The sequence below is a fragment of the Mastigoproctus giganteus genome, chromosome 7, assembly GCF_048544385.1.
Source record: "Mastigoproctus giganteus isolate SK-2022 chromosome 7, ASM4854438v1, whole genome shotgun sequence".
Lineage (NCBI taxonomy): Eukaryota > Metazoa > Arthropoda > Arachnida > Uropygi > Thelyphonidae > Mastigoproctus > Mastigoproctus giganteus.
This window is the reverse complement of record NC_143581.1, coordinates 97,396,017-97,420,339: the sequence shown is the minus strand read 5'-3', so window position 1 is coordinate 97,420,339 and position 24,323 is coordinate 97,396,017. Positions and strand designations below refer to the sequence as shown.

General features: G+C 36.4%; 1 protein-coding gene across 1 annotated transcript in view; it reads left to right on the top strand.

The window, feature by feature from the left end:
- Nucleotides 1-24,323, top strand: part of LOC150083097 (uncharacterized) — a 205,384-nt gene that overhangs the window by 95,579 nt on the left and 85,482 nt on the right. Inside the window, exons 6-8 of the mRNA XM_090378388.1 lie at nucleotides 89-204; nucleotides 10,744-10,849; nucleotides 23,108-23,290. Of these exons, the coding sequence (XP_090234514.1) occupies nucleotides 89-204; nucleotides 10,744-10,849; nucleotides 23,108-23,290 (405 nt within the window). The remainder of the gene's footprint in view (nucleotides 1-88; nucleotides 205-10,743; nucleotides 10,850-23,107; nucleotides 23,291-24,323) is intronic.

Sequence of the window (24,323 nt, the reverse complement as noted above, 5' to 3'; positions counted from 1 at the left end):
CCTCTTTACTCAAATTCATTTCTCTAAATCACCCTTCCAAGATTTCCCCAACTTTGTACTCATTCTTGACCTCTTTTCATTTTTCTAGGCCATGCGCACCGACGACCAGTCTCAATCACCGAACGGCACGAAACTTCTTAGCGTCACTACATCCAGATATGCGCATCTTCTCGATCATGGATACAATTTTCCTGAGCTTGCTAGGTAGGTGATGTTTCCAAGAATTTCAAATAAATAACATTTGTTTTATGACAAAGGCAACGAATACCAAATGAAATTCTATTCAGACAGTTAGAAGGGCGTGAAGTATCAGGCACATTGTCCCTTTCTGCCCCAAAGTGACATTTCCTGTTTGTTGCGATTTTTCCACATGTGTAAAAAAGACAGGTAGAAAAGAACAGATCGATTATCTGATTGACCCACAAAGCACGTTCAAATTTGAAACAAATGTACTATTTCAAAGGCTTCGAAAAGTGCCTTGACGAAGTGTTTGTTAAACACATGCAGAACTACGTCTATAGTTTGTGGGTCTGAGGGCATAATAAGTGCACCACAAGCCCACGATTAATAAATATTATAAGAACTTTTTTATAAATAAATTAAATAAAAGAATTTCATATCATTACAGGAATAAGAATATTGTTCATTGTAATAAACTTGGCTGTCAAGACCATTGGTAATACTCTTGACAGCCACACAGGTTTTGTGATGAGAAAGATATGGGCAGATATAGATACAGAACGTATAGCTGTAATAGTCTCCTGATAATCTTCTTCAAGATGGAATCTGTGGTCAATCCTACTTTTCCCCTATGCTGTTAAATAGGATGCCAAGGTCATTTATGTGGCCACACTTTTGAATTAGGAGCGAATTGATAGATTACTATGGTTTAGTTAGCGACCTGATTTGGCAGATAAAGAAGAAACGAATTAGCTCCTAGTTTAATAGATAAGACAGGACGTGGATACGTAGCCTGGAAGGTAATTTTATATACACATTGAAAAGTACGTGTCTCGGTCATGATCCTTATGGGAAAATGTCTTGGAGCGTTCTTGGATTGGTTATAATAGTACGTACGCAATGAGTAATGTAGCTTTCCGGTCAGGAAAGCAGGAGTTTCTGAATTCAATAGATTTGAAAATGCAATTAGAAGTTAATGGGGGACCTTATCAAAGGTGCTTGAAATGTCTGCATATATATACAGCATCAGCGTGCATAGCTGCCAACTTCGGACTTTCTTAAGGCGGGAGACGGTAGTTTTAGGCAGGTTTTGGCAAAAAAATAAGGTTGTTTTTGCAGAAGATTTTTCGGAAAGCGCAGGAGTCTTTTTTTTTTTTTTTTTAAGTCCACACCGCATCAGAAATGAATTACACCGACGACAAAATACACCTTTATATTAAAATACAGCATATAAGATTGCTTATTAGTGCAGTATGATTTTAAACATCTTATCTATTACACTGGTCAACAAGGTTTTGCTAACGTGGGTGAACGTAAGCATTTTTTGTTAATTTTTATGTGCTGATTACGAATACGACAGTAAAAAGTTTCTATCACGTCACATTTTTTTTAGAAAAATGCAAAAACAGTTAAAAAAAAAAAAAAAAAAAAAAAAAAACCGTAAAATAGCTTCAAAATCAACGAAATCGTTCAACATTGCATTCTGTACCTTAATAGTATACATAATACCTCTTTTTAGTTTTGTGGCCGCGCTGAGTTATATTGCTATAATCCCTTAAATAAGGACTCCTTAAAAAATCAAGAGAATTGCTATAATCCTTATTATGCGGCATGACCCTACTATATTTCCGGAGGCTAGGCGCCTCTGTTAAAGACAACTTGTTTATATACTGTCTTTACCCCTTAAATGTAGATTTTTGGGGTTAGTTTCGATTTGTAAAGTCTAGTGGTAGGTTGTGGTGTTTTAAAGTTCCGTTTTGGTCTTGTGAAATGGGGCGGAAACGGTGTGCGTGCATTAATTCGCCAAACGGTTTTTGTTATATTTGTGGACAATTTACAGTGACGCTGCAACGTTGATCAATCACAGGCAAGGTGAAACAAGCTTATTATTTTTATTTTGGTTGTCACGTGGGTGATCAGGATAAAAGATAGGCACCGCATATGTGCTGTATAACGTGCTATGTAAATCTGACTGAATGAATGAAGGGGAACAATTCTACAATGCGTTTTGTTGTTCCGATGATCTGGCGAGAATCAACAAGTCACCTTGAAGATCGTTATTTCTTCCCCACAAATACTACGGGGTTTTCAAGGCTAGAGTTAAAATAAAATACCCCAACCTTCCGTCCGCAATAAGACCAATGCCACACATACCGGAACTCCCTATTCCTCCACATATTGTGAAGAAATCACTATTCTGGAAGAAGAGCAAGAGTCACTAGAGCCCATACCTGCCCCCTCAACGTCTGTCAATCCTAGTTACAATCCTGAAATTGACATAAACCACACACTTAATTGAGCAAAGTGAACTTAACGATTTGGTTAGGGATTTAAATCTTTCAAAGAAACATGCTGAGCTATTAGGATCTAGGTTGCAACAGTGAAATTGCTGGCAAAAACCATGAGGATTTCTTCTAACTCATTTGAAAAGCAGCTTTGGTACACAATAATATCAAACCGTCGGTCCCAGCGGCTACGAAAGAAACCTATAAAACCTACAATAACCTTGTCATTGCTATTAAATGCCTTAAACTATAAGAATATTGTTGGAAAATCTGTGGTGATCTAAAGTAATTGCTTTGTTGCTTGGACTGCAGGGTGGTTTTACTAAGTATTATTGTTTCCTGTGGTTATGGGATTGTCGAGTAGTAGAACATCATTATACTGTGAAAGAAAAATGCGTTCTTGGGAAACTCAACATCAAATGCATGCCTTCAGTGAAACCTGAAATGGTGTTTCTCCCGCCTTTGCACATTAAGTTGGGTCTCATGAAAAAGTTTGTAAAAGCTCTGGAAAAAAATAGTGAAGGTTTCGAGTACTTAACTGTTGGAAAACAGTTAAGTACTCGAAAAAAAAGTCTGGATTTAATAGAACTTGAGAAATTCTTCCAGTCGTCAATGACTTGAAGAATTTCTCAAGTTCTCGTCACTCGAAGTTGTAATCAGCAGGGGAATTGGGTTTTTCAGCTTGCACAACGTTCCAATGAACATACTTCTACAGACAGAATAAAAACGAATATGAGCTTCTTCGGTGTAGTGAAAATAATAATTCAAAATTTTTTTGAAGTAACAAATATGCTCTGGAGAAAGATGTAGCAAGAATTAATAGCTCCACCACAATTTACTAATTCGTAATGGCAGATTTATACATACTGCCGCCATTACCATAATTTCTATGAGGAACCCTCTTTCTTGAATACTTTGACCAAATCTTCATTACGAACTCAGCAGAAGGTGTACCTTTCGTAAACACTTTAGAGTTAGCCCTGAAAATATGCCATACTGGATTGTGTGATTCGCGGTTGAAATTTTAAGAATTTCATTCTAGAGCATTGTGAAAATACTATTTCAGAACCTTCCGAACCGGATATCTTATCAACATTAACATTACAAACAAGCGTTCATTTAAAATGTGAAGGTTTCACTTTTTCCATTGGCAAAATACATGTTTTATATTAAAACACAGCCATAGGATTGTTGTCCAGTACATAGATTGCTGTCCAGAGAAAATACTGCTCCAGACTTGCCCTCCTCAGAAACGTTGAGTCAAAGTTTTGTTCATGATAATGGCCACTCTCTAGATGTGACTGTTAGGAGCAGAGATTCACAAAGTGCGGCCCACTGCCCTTTTTATGATTTATGTATAAATGCGAAGAAAATCTTTTTTTTCAAATTTTATAGAATTCGCCAAAACGAAATGCGCAGGACTTTCACAAATATTTCCTGTTCACCGAATTTCTTGGTAAAATTTTTGATGACCGATTTCAGGTATGGGCAAAAACAGAGGGAATTGGTTTGCAGAAAATAATTAGTTGACCGGTAGGTACTGCGAAAATCCCAACTATCACAGTCGCGATAACAAGATGCACCTGCAAACCCTTCTCCTCCCAGCCATTCTTTCGTGCGAGGATGGTAGTGATATTACAGCAGTAACCCGATAACGGCCCACAATTTCTATCATCGTATTTTCATCAGTGCTGGCCCGCTGTTGTTGGGATAATTCGAACTTCCTTGTGCACTAGTCACCTCTGCAACCAAGGACCACCGCACATCATTCATAACAGAGTCTGCTAAGTTCTTTGCTGCAAACCATCGATTGTTTCATCTGTTATTTAACTACACGTATCGCGTATAACGTTAATTCATTAACGGTAAGAAATACTGGAAATCATTCAAAAAAATTAAAATTTAATCATTTTTCATGGGAACTTGTGCACTATAAAGTACTTTCCTCGCGGAGCAGAAAAACAGAATCTTCTCCTTTGGTTTTTTAGTTTCTCCATGGCCTTTACAGTAGAAATGTCTATGACCAAGTCAGAATCATTCATCTGATTTAGTCTGCTGTAGTAATCAATTTTCAAAACAGGAGTGGAAGATTTGAATACTGTTGGTAAAATAAATTCGCGTATAACGTTTTTCAGTATAACTACTAGTAACGACTGACTTCAGTACATGGATGTGAGGCGCATTGCATTGAAGAGCTATGTTCGGATTTTCCTGCGTTGCCATAACATTTGAAAGAAACAAGCAAATTGCATTATTGAAGGCAGAAGAGAGACTTTTTGCGAGAGTGACAATTATCAGCTTGTTTGGCTTATTAGGTTTCTTTTATCAGGAGTTTGCAATTGAGTTCTTTTCCTTGAGTTAATTTTTTTTTCTTTCAAAACGTTTGGATCATTAACTGGATTTGAACATGAGTCAGTAACACTTACTAGTAATCGCTTGTTGTACTTTACAGTTTGGAAACTAAAAAATGCTCATATTACGTTTCTCATCACGTCTAATCTCTTCTTTAAACAGAATTGTCAAATGTTTCCGTTATTCTACCAGTCTGATTAAATGTGTAACTAAAGACAGCCAACGTGTAGACACATGCTTCTAAATCTTTTTTATACGTCAGTGGTATATAACAGCCGAAATTGTTTTGTTCTGCTGAAATCGCTTCAATCCCTTTTCTTTTAGAACTTCTTTCTTGATAGAGTAAACATCTACCAAGTATTTATGCAATTTCACAGAAAGGCATGCAGCTCCCTTTTCAACAGACATATTTAGATGGCAAGAATTACCATCAAGTGCTCAATCTCCTCTTGTAGGATCCATGTATCTACAGTTTTTAGGCCTACTATAACAGGAGCATTATCAACACTAAGTGCTTTGCAGTTTTTTGAATAAGTAAGTTTTTTGAATGATTTCATTGTTCAGAAGAAGTTATCCAATGTGAGTTACTTTCTAACATTAGTACAGAGAGCAACCTGCTCTTCGATTTAATGATATTTTTTTTTTTTTTGATGAAAGATGATCACAGTGGCATATAGCTTGGAATCACGTTGATTATTAGCATCTGTAGCAATCGAAAATGGCCCATTTTTCAGAGCCAACACTACCTCCCCTTTCTCTATTCGTGCAATTTCACTAAAACTTCCTATTGGTCTTTGTTCTTTTTACCGTTTCATTATCTGGAAACATTTCTTAATGACGCGCCTGCATGATCAATATAACTGCGAAGTAATCTCAGTTGTTCTATGACAAAGATGCAAATAAACATTCGGCACGTATGGCATCATTACCATGAAATGCATCATCCGGGGGCGCCTCCGTAGCCAGGTGGGCAGGAGCAGCAGTGCTTAGCACACGCTTCTTGATTAGACCGTGGTTCGAGCCCGTGACCACCAAATACGGAGGATGCGGAAAGGTCAGGGAATGACTACCGCATATCCCCAGAGCAATATGGCCTTAGTTGCTAATGCTCCTAAAAACCAAATAACATAACAAATAGCATCATCTGGTTCTACATTTTTTTACCCTACGCACTGCACGCTGTCGTCCTGCTTATTTGTTTGCAAATGTCTGAGTACATCACGTTTCCTGCCGCTTGAAATACCACATCTGCATACTTTTTTAAGATTTCACAATACATGAAAAATCTTGCGTCTTCTTAAAATATACATAGTACTTTTTTGGTATTTTAGTGACAGCGTTAATTAGCTTCGCACCACGAAGTCCGATGAAATACCACGTTACAGTGAACGCTATTATCGCGCGTTTTTATTTTACAACTTACATTACCACAGGGCATAACTTACATTAACGATAAGCAGAAATTCGAAAATTAAAAAAAAATAATAATTATTATAATAATCTAATTTTAACGTAGTAGTTTTATTTATTATTTTTTGTGAAAATAAAAAGACGGGGAGATTGTCACCAACTATGTAATTACTTCATCTTCTCCGTCTCACCGACGGCGAAGAGTCTAATGAAATTAAAAGACTGATTCTCCGTCGCAAATCCGGAAATTTGGCAGGTATGTCATCATCGTTGTGTCTGCAAAATTCATTAATTTATTCCTGTCTGAACATAAATCATACATCCCACTCCCAAGTAACTCTAAAATCGCCTTTTTTTTTGTGTTTCCTAGCAAAGTCCAGTAATCATTGGACCTTTTCTCATTTCATCCTTGAGAAAACACCGAAAAGCGACTTGCATAATTAGATGGTTCCACCACGAATAGAAAATCAAGCATTAATCTTTGAAAGCCGTAATTCTTCAAGCATGTTTGTTACTCACATTCGAGTCAGCATTAACACTGAGTGATTCATCGGATCACAGTGCTGTGGATATTACGTTGCATAAAATAAAATAACGTTCGATCTGCATACCACGTTGGTAAATAGCTACGAACTTTAAAAAGGTAAGATTTTCCAGTGTTGAATCATTGATCATAAGAAGAGCAGCTGGTTAATGTCACATTTATCCAATAGGCCATTTCGTAATCAAAGAGCGGAATGAGACTTTAGACCGCATATTTTCAGATTTAAAAGATATCATGCAAGCTTGAACCGATGACATACAGAATTCTGTACCATTACAATTTCATTGCCACAACGCGTTTTATTTTTGTGAAGCCAGTTCTGCTTCACCGGCGTAGTGAATTTATTAAAGCTTAAAGAGAGATGGCGAACAGAGAACACGCGTTTCGATCACCTGTGCCACCTGCTTGATGGGAATGGTGAGGAGGATCAAAAGGTGTGTGCAGCTGATTACTGATTTCAATTAAAATTTGTAGACTTTAACATGGCTGGTCTTTCTTTCGATAGATCCACCTGGAATGACAAATGGCAACGAGTGAAGGGCAGGTGGCGTTCGTGTTATGACCGAGTTCTTGTTCCATTACACTATCACGATTCTTCTTATGGTCCTCTGGGAAGGTTCAAGGATACCTGTAAAACAATTTATGTACTACCACACTAAGGAGTGTGTGTTCGTCTTCGAACCGATTTAAATTTTTCTGCTATATTGCAGGTATTAGTTTCTGATCGCTAACTGTAAACATTTTAGAATGAAGCATATGTTCAGTGATGTTTTTGAGTAAGCCTATTAGAAAACTGGGGGGGGGGGCACAGAGCTTGAAGTTTTTCGTCTGGAACAACGCATATAATTCATCTACGTAGAATTTTCACCGCCATCCTTGCTTCTCCTCCCTTTCGACGTTGCCAGAGAGAAAGATACGAGAATGAAAACCTTGCCAGAGCTTTAAAAAAAAAAGCGCTTTTTCATCAAATTCTCCACCTTCCATTGTCTATGTCCCTCCAGTAGAGTAGTGATATTCAAGATGGTTGTCAGTGCTGTGGGTTAGTGCTCTCTTGAATACTGATTCAGAATTTGGTTTCTGAAGGTTTCAGTACCTTATGTCTTCTTGGAAGGCTTTTGAAGACTCCAGATGTTGCCAAGTAAATTTTACGGAGGAATAATAACTTTTGCCAATTAATTGAGGATGGATCTATTTTCTAACGCTACTAATGGCGCGAAAATGGGGCCATTATGGCGGTATGGGAGAATTGAGTTACTGAGTGACTATTTAGAATAGTATATGCTATAAACTTTTGGTTCAGTAATTCATCTGACTCACGTGGACGGCTTTTGGAAGATTTTATCACCAACCACAATTTTTACATTCTAAATAGACCACAGCCTTTCGTTACTCTTTATAGCATTGGTTGCTGTTGCGGCAGTAAATCCAAATCAGCCAATCTTCACTTTTTTTAGTCATTCAGGATAATCAAACATTGATGTTTCTCTTACAAATTCAAACTTCGTAAATTATATTTCTAATTGGACTCTCCAACCGACATGGAAGACGAGCGATCATTGTGCCATATCTTTCAAAGTTTTTGAACAGGTTCCTTTTAGACCACAGTCTCTTTAACCTAATCAGTTTCTCTATTAAAATGATAGATTAGCCAGTATTTGATTCTTCGATTTACTCTGAAATTCCTGATCAAGATACTTTATATGCTGATTTGAATGCTACATAATTAATGAATATAATCCAAAATGCAATTTTGAAGGCTTCATATAAATTATCTAAGAAAAAAATATATTACCACTAGAACTTGTTCTTGGTGGTCCTCAGAACTCTCCAATCTTTGAAAACAGGTTCATCGAACAAGACGGACATATCAAAGACACCGACATATGTCCCAGATTGAAGTGGATAGGTACTATTCAGAATACAGATATCTCAGAAGGCTTTACGTAAAAGGAAATAGCTACTCGAAAGAGAAATACTTGGATTGCATTTGGCCAAGGCTCTCGCAATGTTGACTCATGGGGACACTTGTATAAGATGTTCAGAAACAAGACATTCTCCTCCGAAATATACGGCCCCGTGATTGAGAACTCTAAAGAAACATCTTCCTGGACTGAGACAATAAATGTGATTCTGAGCAATCTTTTTCTTGATGATAATCCCTTGTAGGATCTTGAAGAGCATAAAAACATTCGTAGTGCAAACTTGATTTATAATCCTGGTATTGATACTCCTTTTACAGACACTGAACTGTTTTCAGTTATTAAGAAGATAAATATGAAAAAATGCCCTGGTCCAGACCAAATTGAAAATATATTTATTATTCGTATGGTAAAGCTCAAGTCAGTGATTATTCTTCAACTTTTAAATAAATGTCTGCAAGGCATTTATTTCCTGCTTGTTGGAAGAATGCTTTAGTAAAACTTATTTCCAAACCGAATAAACCTGTGTGAACCTAGATCTTTCAGACCCGTTGCTCTTTTGCCAGATTTTGGAAAGCTACTGGAGAGATTATTGTCACTTTGTTTAAACAATATTCTAGATAAAAAGAACCTTCATTTCAATAAGGTTTTTGCCAAGGTTGTTCAGCAGAAGATGCATTAGTGGATTTCGTTTGTAACGTAGAAAATTTACTAGTACTCGTAAATACACTTTAGCAGTATTCATTGAATTCGAGGACGCTTTTAATTCACTTTGGTGGAGAGCACCCTCGAACGTCTCCATCATACTAAATGTTCCAACCAGCCTTTTCTCCTCTTTAGAAGTTATTTTATTGATCGCTCTATTATGGCAAAATCAAAATTTAGTCAAGTACAAAGAAGTTTTTCGCGGCTGCCCTCAGAGATCTATATTGGAGCCTCAAGTATGGAGTCTCATGTTCCATTAGTTTATCTCAAAACCATTTGAAAACGTTAGAAATATTGCCTGTGTTGGCGATCTAACAATCTTAGTCTGAGGACAATCTCGTTCTGCCCTAGAAATGCGTGCAAATTCTGTTTTAACTCTGATCTCTCTCATTAGATAGCTGCCACCAATCTAAATGATGGTTTTTGGTGCAAAACTGGATCGGCGCAGACCACCTACAGTTAAAATAAATAATATCCAATTCCGCTAGTGACTGAAATCTTAACTCTTAGGAGTAAAAATTGATAGCAAGCTCAACTTTCTCTCACATTACAAACAGCTGAAAAAGTTCAAGAGTTTTTCTGGTGCAATTATAAGTTTCCCAAACCGACTGGAGACTTTCTATAAGGATGATGCAATGCTTTGTCCCTATGGTATGACACCATAGGGACAAAGCAATGCTTGTCCCTATGGTGTCATACGCGTTAGGTGCCTAGTTCTATTAGAGTAGGAACGGTCCATGTTAAAAAGAAATCGGCATAAATTTCAACTCACCATACAATGTCTATAAATTGCATGCAATTTATAGACATATGAAAAGAAAATAATTTTATTTCCACTTTGCAAAACAGATCTTTTCCCGAATTACATTAAATAGTTCTTAATGCATGCAATTTACAGGCACATTATGAAAAAGGAACTTACAAAAGTTGATAGATCAGAAAGAATGGAGTCAAGCGTAAAGATAAGTAATGGAAAAGATAAATAAATATTTTCTGTTTATTTAAAGAGATTTAATTATACTTTTTCAGAAGTAATACTTGGGTGATTTCAGTGATGTAATAACTTTTATCTAAGATGGAGGGGAAGGGATAGTATCCGAAATGTTTTTGGTTAAGCAATAGAGCTGTCACTTTGGTATTTTTTCAAATCTGTCTCTTAATACACAAGACAATCCTTTAAACACTTCATCCAGTTATTTGCTCATGGGAAACACTGCTCTTTGGCAAAGGGCAGTGTTTCTCATGAGCATATGATTAGTTGTATATAAATCTATTACATAATAAGTTGGTTAGTCAGAAAAAAAAGTAAAGACAATCGCTTTAACGTTTCAATTTTCTCTCTTTCCAGGTACACGGATTTCTTCATACTTCCCGCTTTTCATTTTTCTCGACAAAGCTCGGATGTCGTCCACCACCCAGCTCGGATGCGTGGAACTGGCGACCTGGAGAATTTGGTAAAGATAACTGATTTTCTTTCTTTTTGTTTAATAATGTTTTTCCTTGCGAACACCTTAATTTCTACTATTTATTTAATTATTATTATTATTTTTTTTTTTTGCTAAGCCTGATTGTTTGCTAGATATTCACAGCCAATACACTTGACGACTGACCGGGAAGGTCTTTTTCAAAACAATTCAGTTTACCTATGAATTGTTTTGAAAAAGACCTACGTTTTATTTCAAAACGTTCAATTTACTAAACGTTTATAAAAATATTCTACCCCCGCCCTTGCTTGCTTAAAGACATGTTTTCATTTCAACAACTTCTCAGAAGTACTGAGAACAAAATTAATAAACTGCCTACTCTGGCACAACCAGCATCTACAATATTTGGTAATGAGCAATATAAAAGAAATAAAGACAATTTCTTTATTTATTATCTCTTCTTATTTCTCCAAAAAAAAAAAAAAATATATTTCTTGTACTGTGTACCAATAAAATGGTCTTTTCAGTACGAAACTACAATGTAATAAACTTTTTGGCCTTCTGGAAACATTTGCATTTTCTCCAAGAAGAAAAGTTAGTAATTCTTAAAATGGTGTATTCCATGGTAGTACGTATTTACATCACTTGCCTACTATTCTGAAATTTCCGAATAGCGCTCAGCTACTCGTTCTAAAAATATCTAATCCCTACACTGTGAATCTCCCTTTTAAATGCATATAACCAAATTCTATAAACGGAGCACCCTCCGGCCATATTGAATACCTATATTGTTATTGCTACTGGATCCAAAATCGCATGCACTAAGAGTCTTATGGAATATGACCTATCTCGGCAGGTTTCACTTTACTAAAGGTTTTTCAGAAGGCTATCTTACTGCCATAAGTCAGGCTATATAAAACTTCATGACCTGTAAACCATTACCAGTCTTTCTGACGAGGAAGTGATTGAAGGTATATGTAAGAATAATTACTGATTTATTACAAAATTAGTTGGCGAGACAGAAAAAAAAAAGAAAGTAAATAGGATAATTATTGGTTATTCTTTGATAAGAATAAACAAAATTGAAATGAAACGCAGAATGCCTCTGAGAACAGAAAATGAAAAGAGAATAAGAAATAGAGAACTGGATGTTGGATGATAAGCAAGAGTGTATTTCAGATTATCATTATCCACTCGAAGCTCTCTATAACGACCCCCAGGGGAATGAGAAAAACGGTCGTTATATCGATCGTTCATAAAATCAGCAACAAAAAAAGTAAAAGCTTGAACATTTAATGTTCAATTTAATTTTACGAATACAATACAGTATAATCTTATTTATAATATGTACTACAGTATTAAACAAGTAAATTCTGATTGTAAATTTTGCATTGATTTGTAAAGTGCAGTAAAGGTACAATTAAATTGTAAATTTCACTACACATGCTTATCTATCAAAACCTAACAAGAGAATTGTTTCATACTTTAAAATAATCTGTCAAACCGCGCTGTTTCAATTGTAGAGCATGTAGGTGCGCGCTAGTAGTTATTAGTTATTTCACTTTCGCAGTTAGGCTGCCCTTGAAAAAATCGACATATAAGTTCAAATCGTTGATGAACATCTTTCACTGAAACTTCTTGTTCAACACAATAGGTTCCTCATCTTCATCACTACACATTTCTGAAGATTCCATTACGTCTGCAATGAGTTCCTCTTCATTGGTGCATATGCTGAAAAATTCAATGTCCGCATCCACTTCTGCGTAATCTTTGATGACGCACACGCTCAAATATTTCTTCCGTATTATCGGACTGTTCTTCGCAATTAATAGAGGAAGAAGCATGCGAAACTTCGCACATTGCATCATTCAAGGAGGTATATTCAGTATGTTTGGAGCAGTTGGTGATCACTTTTTCATCAACTTCATCCCATCCTGAAACACATAAATTCATTGCCTGCATGATGTCAATCTCACATTGAATTTTGCTTTGGAGACAGCATTCTTCGGTAGTGTTTCTTAAAACACTGGATTAAACCTTGATCAAGTGGCTGAAGAACTGAAGTCATATTTGGTGGAAGGTACTCGACAGTGATTGCAAGTAGGTTGTTTATTTGACAATAAGCGGTGCTGTTATCCACAAACTGCAATTTTTTTCTATTCTTCTCACTCATCCCGCGATGTCGAATCCATTCTTCATAGATATGTGATGTCATATTCATTTTTCATGATATGTGATGTCATATACCTTTAAAGCATCGAAGCTTCTCTGTGCCAGACATGTTTGCTTCTAGGAGAACGGTAATCCGTTCTTTGGTCTTTTTTTTCCCCGCCACTACATTTCTCGTCTTTAAATGTAAGTGTTCCATCCAGTAGCAATTTAAAGACAAGTCCAGTTTCATCAGCATTGAAGATGTCATTGTGGTCGCATATCAGCAAAACATTCAAAAGGATTTTCCTTCCATTATTTTGTAGCGTCAATGTCCACAGCTGCAATTTCGCGCGCACACCAGGACATGACTACTTTTAAATTCTTCAATATCCAATCGATGCGCAAAGGATTCAACCTTAGCTTTTAAAAGATTACCTTCTACGGGAACGTTTTTTTGCAGGCATCATTATTAGCCATTCCAAAAGTACATTTTCAAGGTCCGGATACTTTGCATTTCGTGATTGAATCCTACCCAGTGCAGCAGATTTCTCTGATCTTTCAGAATAGTGAACAGCGTACTCTTATGAATGCCGAGCTGTTTGGCAATGTCAGTCTTAGAATGCACACCATTATCTACAGCTTGCAAAATCCTCATTTTATCTGCGATTGGTAAAGCTATCCGCTTTCTTGGAGCCATACCAATAATATGCAATTTTAACAAATGATTTCTCACGATCAGGCTGAAATTACTTCAATATATATGTTCTTGTTTATACTCCGGCACGACCACCAGGTCAGTGGAGTTTACAATAAATCATCAATATTAATGTTAATCGTATTTTGCAGTCACGGGCCACTCAAAGAGCGCGTACTACTGCACTCACGTTCTTGACCACTAGGCTATGAAGCGTTCTATCATTTTTAAACGCGTATATTGTAATAAAAAAGTAAAAGTTCAAATTAAGAGGTAGAAATTTATGGTCATTATAGAAAAATCCTTTTATTTTCAAGGTCATTTCGTCCTTGAATATTGAATAGCAGTAGTAGTATCTTATGTAAGGCGGCTCCCAAACGCTAGTTCAACTCCGCCATTGAATATTGAATGTAAAATAGCATTAGGTTAATGAGAAATTGGCCCGGACCAACCACACAGGACGCCATAACGTGTTGGGACGTTCAAAAGAGGGTCGCTATAAAGAGCTTCGACTGTAATTGTAAAAGAGAGAGAGAAAAATGTGGGATAAAAGAGGAGATAGAGAAAAATTATAGAAAGGCTTAACGAAGTAATTGGTAGAGAATGAAAGTAAAGAAAAATAAATTGAAAATAAATGTTGTAGGTAAAGATAATCTGAAAGTAAATTTCATGAATTTCACCCTCGGGATGGCCCGCCCCAGAGTATTTATGAATTATAGGTTTACGAATAATAAGTAATGTTATGTAGTGTAATAAGAACTTAAAAGAAAGGATTACTTGTGCAAGTTTTATGTGGAAGACACAAATGTAAATTACAGAGCATCACATTGGAGATTTTGTGTTATAGCGAATTGATTTTAATTTAAAAAAATGTCGTTTGTAATAATAATTGTGTTCCTTGACAATTATTGGTATTGTGAAATGGAAGTGCCATGAAAAGCTTGAACGATAGGTATTTATTAACGTTATAAGTTTAATTGCAGCGAACAACATTATAGTTTCTGTTAAACGTTAAGTTTAATACAAGCGAAATTTGAAAATGCTAATTGTAGCTGAATGTGATTAATTAAGTTGTATAAACAATTTTAAGTGAATGAAAGAAAGTGATCATTTACCATTTACGTGTAAAACATTTTTAAAAAATGTTTTTGTTATTATAATTTTTTTTATTAATTATGTTTTGTGTCAGTCTCAACTGCTCATAAGATTACAAAATTGTGTCCAATATACATATTTGTAAAGAAAATAACCCTCAGATTACGTATTTTCTTATCACTGAGAGTTAACATAGCAATCAGATTAACATACCAACTGTGTGGTACTACACTAAAGTGACCAGACGTCCCGACTTAGGTGAGACATTCCCGCGTTTTACCTTGTCCCGGTGTCCGATTGAAGTACCTATTTGTCCCGCATTATAAAAGTTTCATTTATTATAATATACGATAAAGGTATTTGTAACGTTTAGTTCATTCATTTAACAGTATTCCACGAATGGACGGTCAGCAGTTGTCGGCGAACGGTAACAGTAAAGCACTGCGGTAGTAGTAGTCCAATTACAGCTAATCTTGTCCAGTATAAACGCGCTGGAGCCAGAGCAAAGTATGTTAGACGCTGTAATAAAAAGGCGGTTTGGATCCGCTTTACTTCAACTGAAAACCCTACACATAAAATCTGGAAAATAATCAGAAAAATGAGTGGTAAATATCAGATGATTCCTCTGCCTATCATTGAATGGAGAGGACCGAACACTTCTGACCCTACTCAAATTGCCAATATCCTAGGGGAAACTTTTGCCAAAGCATCACAACAGAAAGTTACACACCAACCTTCAGAATATTTAAAATAAATACAGAAAAACAAAAATTAAACTTTTAGTTTAGTTTTTCCCAAACTGTGTTCCGTGAAAAATCGTAATTAATAATTAAATAAAATAATAAAATAAATAAATTTTGCATATTTGTAGCGTACACCACTTTTGTATCATTATAATTTTTAACATTTTTTTTTTCCGGTTGTTAATATACCGTACTGGCATAGACTAATAATCAAATAGACCGCGGAACACTTTATTTTGCCAGGCTTTGCATAGAAGTAATGACATCTACGAAAAAGTAGCAATGTAGTAATTTAATATGCCATTCGTATGCGATTTGGCTTGTTGAGGGTGAGGGGGGGAAGCGAACTGATATCGTGCATGGTTCGGGTGGATGAAACAAAGTAGCCTTCCGCTGACACGTTCTTGCATGTTTACAGTGTTGGTGGTGCGGTGCAGACTGTTTTCCCAATTACGAGATTAGTTCTGTAGTAGTGCGGAAAACTAATAAGCATAACTAAACTCACTTACTTGTATAAATATTTTTTTGATTATTATCAGTATTTCGAAATATTATTATTAAAATAAATGACCATGGATTTGTGGATGAAAAAAAAAAGGAACTTTAAAACGAGAAGCAAGTATTGCAACTGTGGTCGATGAAAACGAACACAATATTGTCACACTTCAAAGTGAGGATGAACAATCGTAGCCTTTTGATTTCCAAAAATCTGAAGTGAAAAAGCAGGAAACAACTAATAAAAGACTAAAACGAAAGTATTATGACAGTTATTTGAATTTTGGCTTTACATATGTTGGAAATATTGACTGTTTGACAAATTCCTCGTGGAAAATGGGATTTGCATATCGTGCAGATATATTTTAAAAATTAAATTAAATTAAATTAATCTGCCACTACAAAGGAAGAATGTGACAATTTTTAGTAAATGGACAAAATTTCATACTTTAGAAAAAAACTGGAATTCTGGATATCTTCTGTAGAACTAAATAACTTTGACTGCCTTCCCACGTTACATGAATTTCTGATAGAAATAAATTCTACAATCCATGAAGTTTCCAGCAATTTTACAGAACTTACGTGACTTGCAGTCATCTTTAACAGAATATTTTCCAAAAACCACCGATGATAATTCTTGGGTTCGAAATCCATTTATAATTACAGCCAAACCGATCGGCTTCACTACGCACGATTACGAAAGCCTAGTTGGTTTAATTTCTGACCCTAATTTAAAATAAATGTTTAAGGAACTTCCGCTAATTAATTTAGAGTAGCTTAATAGAAAGTTACCTCAATGTGGCTAAACGTGCAGTTCGAGTATTACTTCCTTTTGCTGCAACTTATTTGTGTGAGACTGGCTTTTCCTATTATACTGCAACAAAAACTGAATATGGGAATAGACGTGATGCTGCACCTGACATGAGAATTTGTGATTCAAAGACACAGAAACACCAATCCCATTAAAATGCAATTAATATTTTCCTTTTAAAAATCATAATTCGTGTTCTTTTGGTATGTATGTATATAACTTTTCTTACGTAGAATGTAGCTTTAATTTTCAACTGATTTTATAATTTTTATATGTATATTTTTATTTCGTTTTCTTCAAAAATAAAATGCATTTGAGCATTGATTATATGTTTTTTTTTATTTAAAAACCAAATAGTCACAAAAGAATATAAGTGTTCCGTAAATATATTGTGAAATGAAAAGTGTTCCGTGACTAAAAAAGTTTGGGAAACGCTGCCCTAAACAATGGCATCATGCCACAGTCCTTGCCTTCCTTAAACCAGATAGAGGCCCAACAAACCCCACTTGTAGCCTTGACCAGTTGCCTTTGCAAAATTCTTGAAAAGATGGTAAACCGTCGACTGATATGGTACCTAGAAAATTTTAATCTCCTACATTCTGCACAATTTGGTATTCGAAAAAAAAAAAAGATCAACACTAGATATACTAGTAAGACTTGAACTCCATTCGAAATGTATTCCTTACATCGGAACATCATGTAATGATGTCAGTGCTTTGATATCAGTAAGGACTATGATTCTAAATGGAATCATAGGCCTTACTGAAGTATGGAATACTCCGTGAATTTTATGACCATGAAAATCGGTTCATCTCCCGATTTTCGTACAGAACTTCTTGTACAAACGCATATTTCAGGTTCAATTTAGTATTTTTAAGAGGAGTCTCCTAAGGCTTTGTACTTAGTGCTAGACTTTTTACAATTGCAATAAAAAATTGCTGAACAACTTCCAAACACTATTGAGACAGCACCATTTGTAGATGATCTTAGCATTTCGTGTCATGCGAAAAACATGCATACTGTTCAGAGGCAGTTAAAAGGGGCAATAACTAAGATCAGTCCATTTTTGTCGCCAACGTAAACTTCGCCCACATCCCGAACTACAACTGAATAGCCAACCAATAGCAGTTCACCCCAGCATACGGTTCTTAGGAATCACATTAGATCATAAACTTACCTTTTTAGAGCATATTGAAAGACTAAAAACAGCCTGTCAGCAAAAACTAAATATCATCCGGGTTCTCTCAGTGCTTATGTGGGGAGCTGATCGCCTTACCTTGTTACGGTTATAAAAAGCCTTAATAAGATCGAAGCTTGACTACGGAGCACACGCGTATAACTCAGCTGGCACTAGGAGCATATCACACATTTCCAATAAATAGTCTATATGCCGAAGTGCATGAACCCCCCCCCCCCTCAATCAGAAGACTGTTGTCTTCTGATTGAGAGGGGGGGTTCAATCTTTGAGTAGAAATAAATTCTACAATCCATGAAGAAGTTTCCAGAATAAAACACCTTTTAGAAAAACTTAATCCTTAAACAATGTGGCAAATACCTCCCACTCTCCGTTGCACCTTGGAACATCACTCCAACTTCATGCGATTTATACCTCCATAATTGGAATAAATGTACATTACATAGAGAAAATTTCTCGCAAACTATACCATGCAGTAGTGGATCAGTTTCCCAACTTCGTTGTAGTTCATATTGATGGACAAAGAATGATCCCCGCGTTGGAATCGCCACAGTTTTTCCAAACAGCACATTAGCCTATCAATTGTCATATGAGTTCAGTACATTCTCTGCCGAACTAATAGCAATTCAGGTTGTACTAAAGTACATTGAATCCTCCGATATTAAAAACAGCATAATTTTCTCAGATTCTTTAAGTACACTTCAAGCCCTAAAAAATACCATGAAAATCACTCACCCAGTCGTAAAAGAAATAATCATTTCTTTATTACATACCTTAGCTGAACTTGGGAGAAACATATATTTCTGCTGGGTTCCGGGACATGTGGAAATTCCAGGAAATGAACTAGCTGACAGTGCTCCAAACTAGCTAACCTACCATCGGACAACAAGTGAAAAGTCCCTCATCAAGACTATAGACCAATAATCCAGGAAAAATGCATGTGCCAATGGCAGTTATCATGGCAAAATCAACTTAACAATAAGCTTCGAAGTATTAAACCAAAGATTAAGTTCAATTCGAAAACAGGAGGTAATATTAGTACGTCTGCGAATAGGCCACACTAATATTACTCATGCTTATCTCTTAAGAGGGGAGTTTCCCGCACAGTATTATCACTGTAACACAACACTTTAAGTGAAATATATCCTTGTCGAATGCACAAAATATGCAAGAGAACGCCAGAACCTTTTCACTCTAGTCATAACAGAAAACCCCTCTTACACTTGCTTCACTCTTGGGTAATAAAATAAATCTCTCGAACATCCTTACTTTTCTCAAGATGATTAATGTCCTTTAGCTGGTTAAAAATTAAGTTTCTAGGCCTCGTTACGAAATTATCCCTACCTGTAAGAAATGACATACCATATGTATGGCCATAGATGCACCAAAAAAATCACTGAACAAACAGCTAACTTAACGCTAAAATGTGGTAAATAAGAACCATAAGTTGCCAGCAGGTGACACCCAGATAATAATTTCTGGCAATAAAAGGTGGAATTTAGACGGTATGTCGTTTGCTTCATTTCTCATATCTCACATCGGTTGTATAATTTTGTACTTCTCCAGCTCCATCGCACCCACATTGGAAGGCGTGGCCTTCCTAGTGTGGGTTTAGATATGCCAGAGTTACAGGATGGTTATCTAGCAATTTAACGATTCATCATTTTCATTTTTACGCAATAAGTTTGTGCCAGCTAATGACGAATATCATTATCAGAAAATAAAGGCAGGCATCATGAGTTTAGCTGTTACTATAATAAAAAAATCGGCGTCTACTCTCTGCTTGAATTGGAATAGAAATATAACTTGATGGTGATACAACAGCCTAAATTTGCATTTCACTAGTCCGTTTTAATAGAATGCGAAATACATTGAAAATTTACAAAGTTTATAGCATTTGTTTTTTTAAGTGAAACAGTTTGAAAAATCTTGATATAATATAGCATTAGTAGCGGCAAACGATGCAAGAAAGCAAGCTTATTGTTATAAATATCAAGAAAAAAAAAAATCCTAATTCACCTGTTCTTGACATCCAATAGTTTGTCTAGCTCTTTGAATTAATTTAAACTCTCAATTTCCAGAACAACGGATGGAAGTTTATTCGAGCAATCAATCACTCGCTGGATTAAGGCAAACTTCTGTACCTCTGTTCTGCAATCGTCCTTCCTCAATTTAAATTTGTGATCCCTAATGTGCCTAGTCGGAGCAAGAGGAACAATCCCATCAGCATTGAACTTATTCAATCCATTCAAAGCCTTAACCACCTCAATCAGATCACCATGCAGGCGCCTAGTCTCCAGAAGCTGCAATTTGAGAAACTAAAAACTTTCGTGATAAGATTACCTCCATTTGTTCCCCAAACCAATATCGTTCCAGCACTCCTTCCTAAAATGAGACTCCCGGACCTGTATGCAGTATTCAAGATATGGCTTGACCATTGCCTTATACAATGGGATAAGCACCACCTTATCTCTTCAAGAAAAATTCCTGTATATTATTGGCAAAGTCCCATGAGCAGTCCTGGCAGCCTGTTTGCACTACTCAGAGCACTTCACATCTGACTGCACAATTACCCCAGGTCTTTTTCACTATTCTGAGTGTAGTACCACACAGTTGGTACGTTACTCTAGGTTTACTGCTACGATATGCAATGACTCATTATTTTGTCTGGAACAGAAGTTAAATTAACAGGTCTGTAATTACTCATGTCACGCTTTATGAACTGAGGATAAATTTGCACATCTTCAGTCCGCTAGAATCTCCCCTGAATCCAAGGATGCTCTCATAATTATGGCTAAGGATTTGCTTACTTCCTTTGCTGCCTCCCTTATTATAGGATAGATCTCATCCATCCCATGTGCTTTCTTATGTTTAACTTCAACAATTTTTCTTCCGCTTCCCTAAATATTTCCTCATGTGTGAATGTAGATGCAAATTACTCATTCAGTTTTTCAGCAACCTGAGCAGGGTCATCACAGTCGAACCATAGATATCAATGGAACAATTTGATTCATCCCCTTCCTTCTAGCGGTTACATAAGTATTTGCTTTTTTTTTTTCTTTGCCAAACATTTCTTGTAACCTGGCTACGTTTGCCCTCCTATGTTACTTGTTTACAGACTAGTTTATATGTACCATAGGCTTCTGTGTCGCCCGATAATTTATATGTATCCCATGCATTTTTCTTCTCCGCCACAAGTCTCATAAGTTTATCTGGCATCCGTTTAGGCCTTGAAGAGTATTTCTTTGTTGGTATGAAAAGCCTAGTAGCATTCTATGATTAATTCCTTGAATGCTTTCCATTTAGAATTTGCTGATGATGTTCATCAGTTTTTCACACTGTAGTCACCTGTACGAAAGCAAAAACCCTTCCTTTTATATCCTCGATGGTAGTTACATCTTTAAGTAAATACACTATTATGCACCTAGTGGCTTTTATCTGCAGATTCTTAATGTATGAATAATCACTGCTGATAATCAGATCAAGAGTATTACTGTAACATGTTGCTGTAGAAAACAGTCATCCAGTAAATCCACAAATCTCTTGCTAGTGTGCGAGTGACCAAAGCACGAGTTCCAGTCAATTGTGTAAAGTTAAAACCCCATAAGACATTCTGATTTACTGGTCCTCTCTATTTCTTTGTACAGTTGTTCCTTGTACTCTTAGTAGGCCTATAACACACTCTTATTCTCATTTTTTGCTTTCCCAGTGCTTGTGCCACATCAAACTGACTCAACATTGCATTTCCTTAGCGTTTATGTGCTTCTTAACTAAGAGCACAACCCCCTCCCCTATCTTCTCTGTACACATTGTACTCCCCATATTCAAATTCTGCATATATTATATCGGAAGTGATGCCACGTCTCTGATATTCTAATTGTCCGTATTTGATGTCTTGATCAGGACTTCAAATTTATTTTCCATGCTCCTAGCATTGGTGCATATGCACGTATACACGCACCTGTTCGTACCTAACACAGACTATGTATTTAGCTGTACCATGATAACTGTCAGCAGTCCTCCAAATCTCCAGCACTTTACTTCCCAGGCTGTTGCTCGTTCCAGTAGCAGTGCAAGTATCACTTTCACTTCTGCCTGCGGCTATTATTAATGTAGTAGTCTGTGTATCCCCCCCCCCCAAAGTAGCAGTTTTCTGACCCTGCTAACATTGTCTCGATAGCATCAGCAAATATTCTTGCACCCATTCTATTTAAGTGTATCCCATCACTATAGAAGCAGTCTCTCGTGTTAATAAGCACAGACCACGCTGAGATAAACTCTGCCCCATGAGCTTTGCACAATCTCTCCAGGGCCGAAATGAAAAGGTTCTCATTATATACTCCCTTCTATCGTATCTGGGTAGAATTGCAGATACTTTGAAATTTAACCATAACTCGTGACTTTTTTTTATAACATTGCCCTCCAAGACTTACTTGATAAGTATGTCTGCAGATATCCTACTGTTAATGTCATTAGTGCTAACGTGTACAACAATATCACCTTTTGCCCCTAGCAGATATCAGCATATTAAGGCAGATAATATATAACACTCTTTAAATTTATTTTTTTATTTATTGTACCAGGCGATCCCTGCCAATTTCTGGCATCGCACAACAAAGCAATTGTATCATTGTGAAATACGAGCCACATCTTATAAAGTTGTATTTAATTGGACTTCCGCCATTTGTTTTATTTTGCATCCCCCCCCCCTTTTTAAGCTATCAACAGACTCGACAGGGCTTTATGAATTAATAAACGAAAAAAAGCGGAGGCAGCATCTCAGAATGTCAGTATATATTATTTCTCATGGAAGGAGGGGCCAGTAAGATCTAAACGATCTCGTTACTCATCAAATCGCTCCTGGAAGAAAGACTTCGCTCAACATACAGTGTACTTTTACTTGCTGCTACGCCAGCTTCATCTCTTAATTTTCGCTAATCATGCCTAAAGAAAAAACTTTAACTGATGCTCAATCTTTATTTTATATATCTATTTAAATAAAATCTAGCTAGAATATTTACAATGCAAACCTCTGGCCTGTCTGCCGTGATGGGTTACTGTATACTATTTGTTAATACAATAAAGATTATTTTATTTTTTGTAGGATTCCTTAGTAGATCTTCTTTTAGCTCATGAAGTACCAAAGGACAAATTGATTGTTGGCGTTCCCACATTTGGTGTTACTTACGTCCTGGCAGATCCATCTCGAACAACTCCTGGTTCTCCTGCGCGGCCTATGCGTAAAAGAGCGATTGAAACTATTAAGAGGACTCTTTCCAGATCAGAGGTAAGGTTCCTTTATTGTAATGCAAAGTTTCCCAAACTTCTAAATTAGTCACTGAAAGTTGTTACCAATCTTCACCAAATTCAAATGAACGCAGTGCGTTAAATTTCAGTTAGCAAATAGTAATTCATGATTTATATGAAAGAAAAAAAAACGAGCAATATTGAAAGACAAAAAGCTCGAATCGAGAACGTTTCGTTTCTGTGCATCCTTATCGCCCATTCTTTTCAACAATCAGAGCACGGCAAATGTGCTTCAGTTGCAATAAGCAGTAAACTACGTATGTATGGGGGGGAGAAATAATAATTGCTGGATGTCTGTTCTCCTATTTTAATGAGATTTGGAATGGCTGGATAAATCGTACTATAAGATCCATCTATGATCCTACTATGAAAATCCATCTAGTGAGAGCCGAGCTATTACATGCGAGCGGACGGACAGAGAAATAACTGTTCGGTTTTAATGAAATCTGGGTTAGATTCGATCCGTCTTCTGAAAGAGCCAAGTATAAAATTTCATGAGAATCCATCCAATGGGAGTCGAGTTATTACACATGGAGAAACGGACAAAATAATAATAATTGCGGGATTCCTATTGGTCCAATTTTTATGAACTTTTGGATAACAAGACAAATTTTTCTAAAAGAGCAAAATTTATTAAAATCCATCCAGTAGAGATCTACTTAATACATGCGAATAGACACAGTGAGACAACAGCAAAACGTGAGGAACATACAAGACGAATTTAAGAAATTTCCTGTATAGTAGCACTAGCGTGTAATAGTTTGCAGCAGCAAACCATTAAGCGCTAGGGCCTGAGCTCCCATTATGTGGCGACTGTTCATTTCCTAAAAACGGTCTGAGGAAAGCCTCTGCTCATTCAAACCCAAGTTATGGATCATAAAAATATTCTGACAATCACTAAGTTTCAAGTATTGTAGTTATTAGAACTCCACGCAGCTGCTTAATCTGTTGAAGGAAGACTTAAATGCCCACTTCTCGTCTCATTGCGGAAGAGGATTGCGCGATGCAAACAA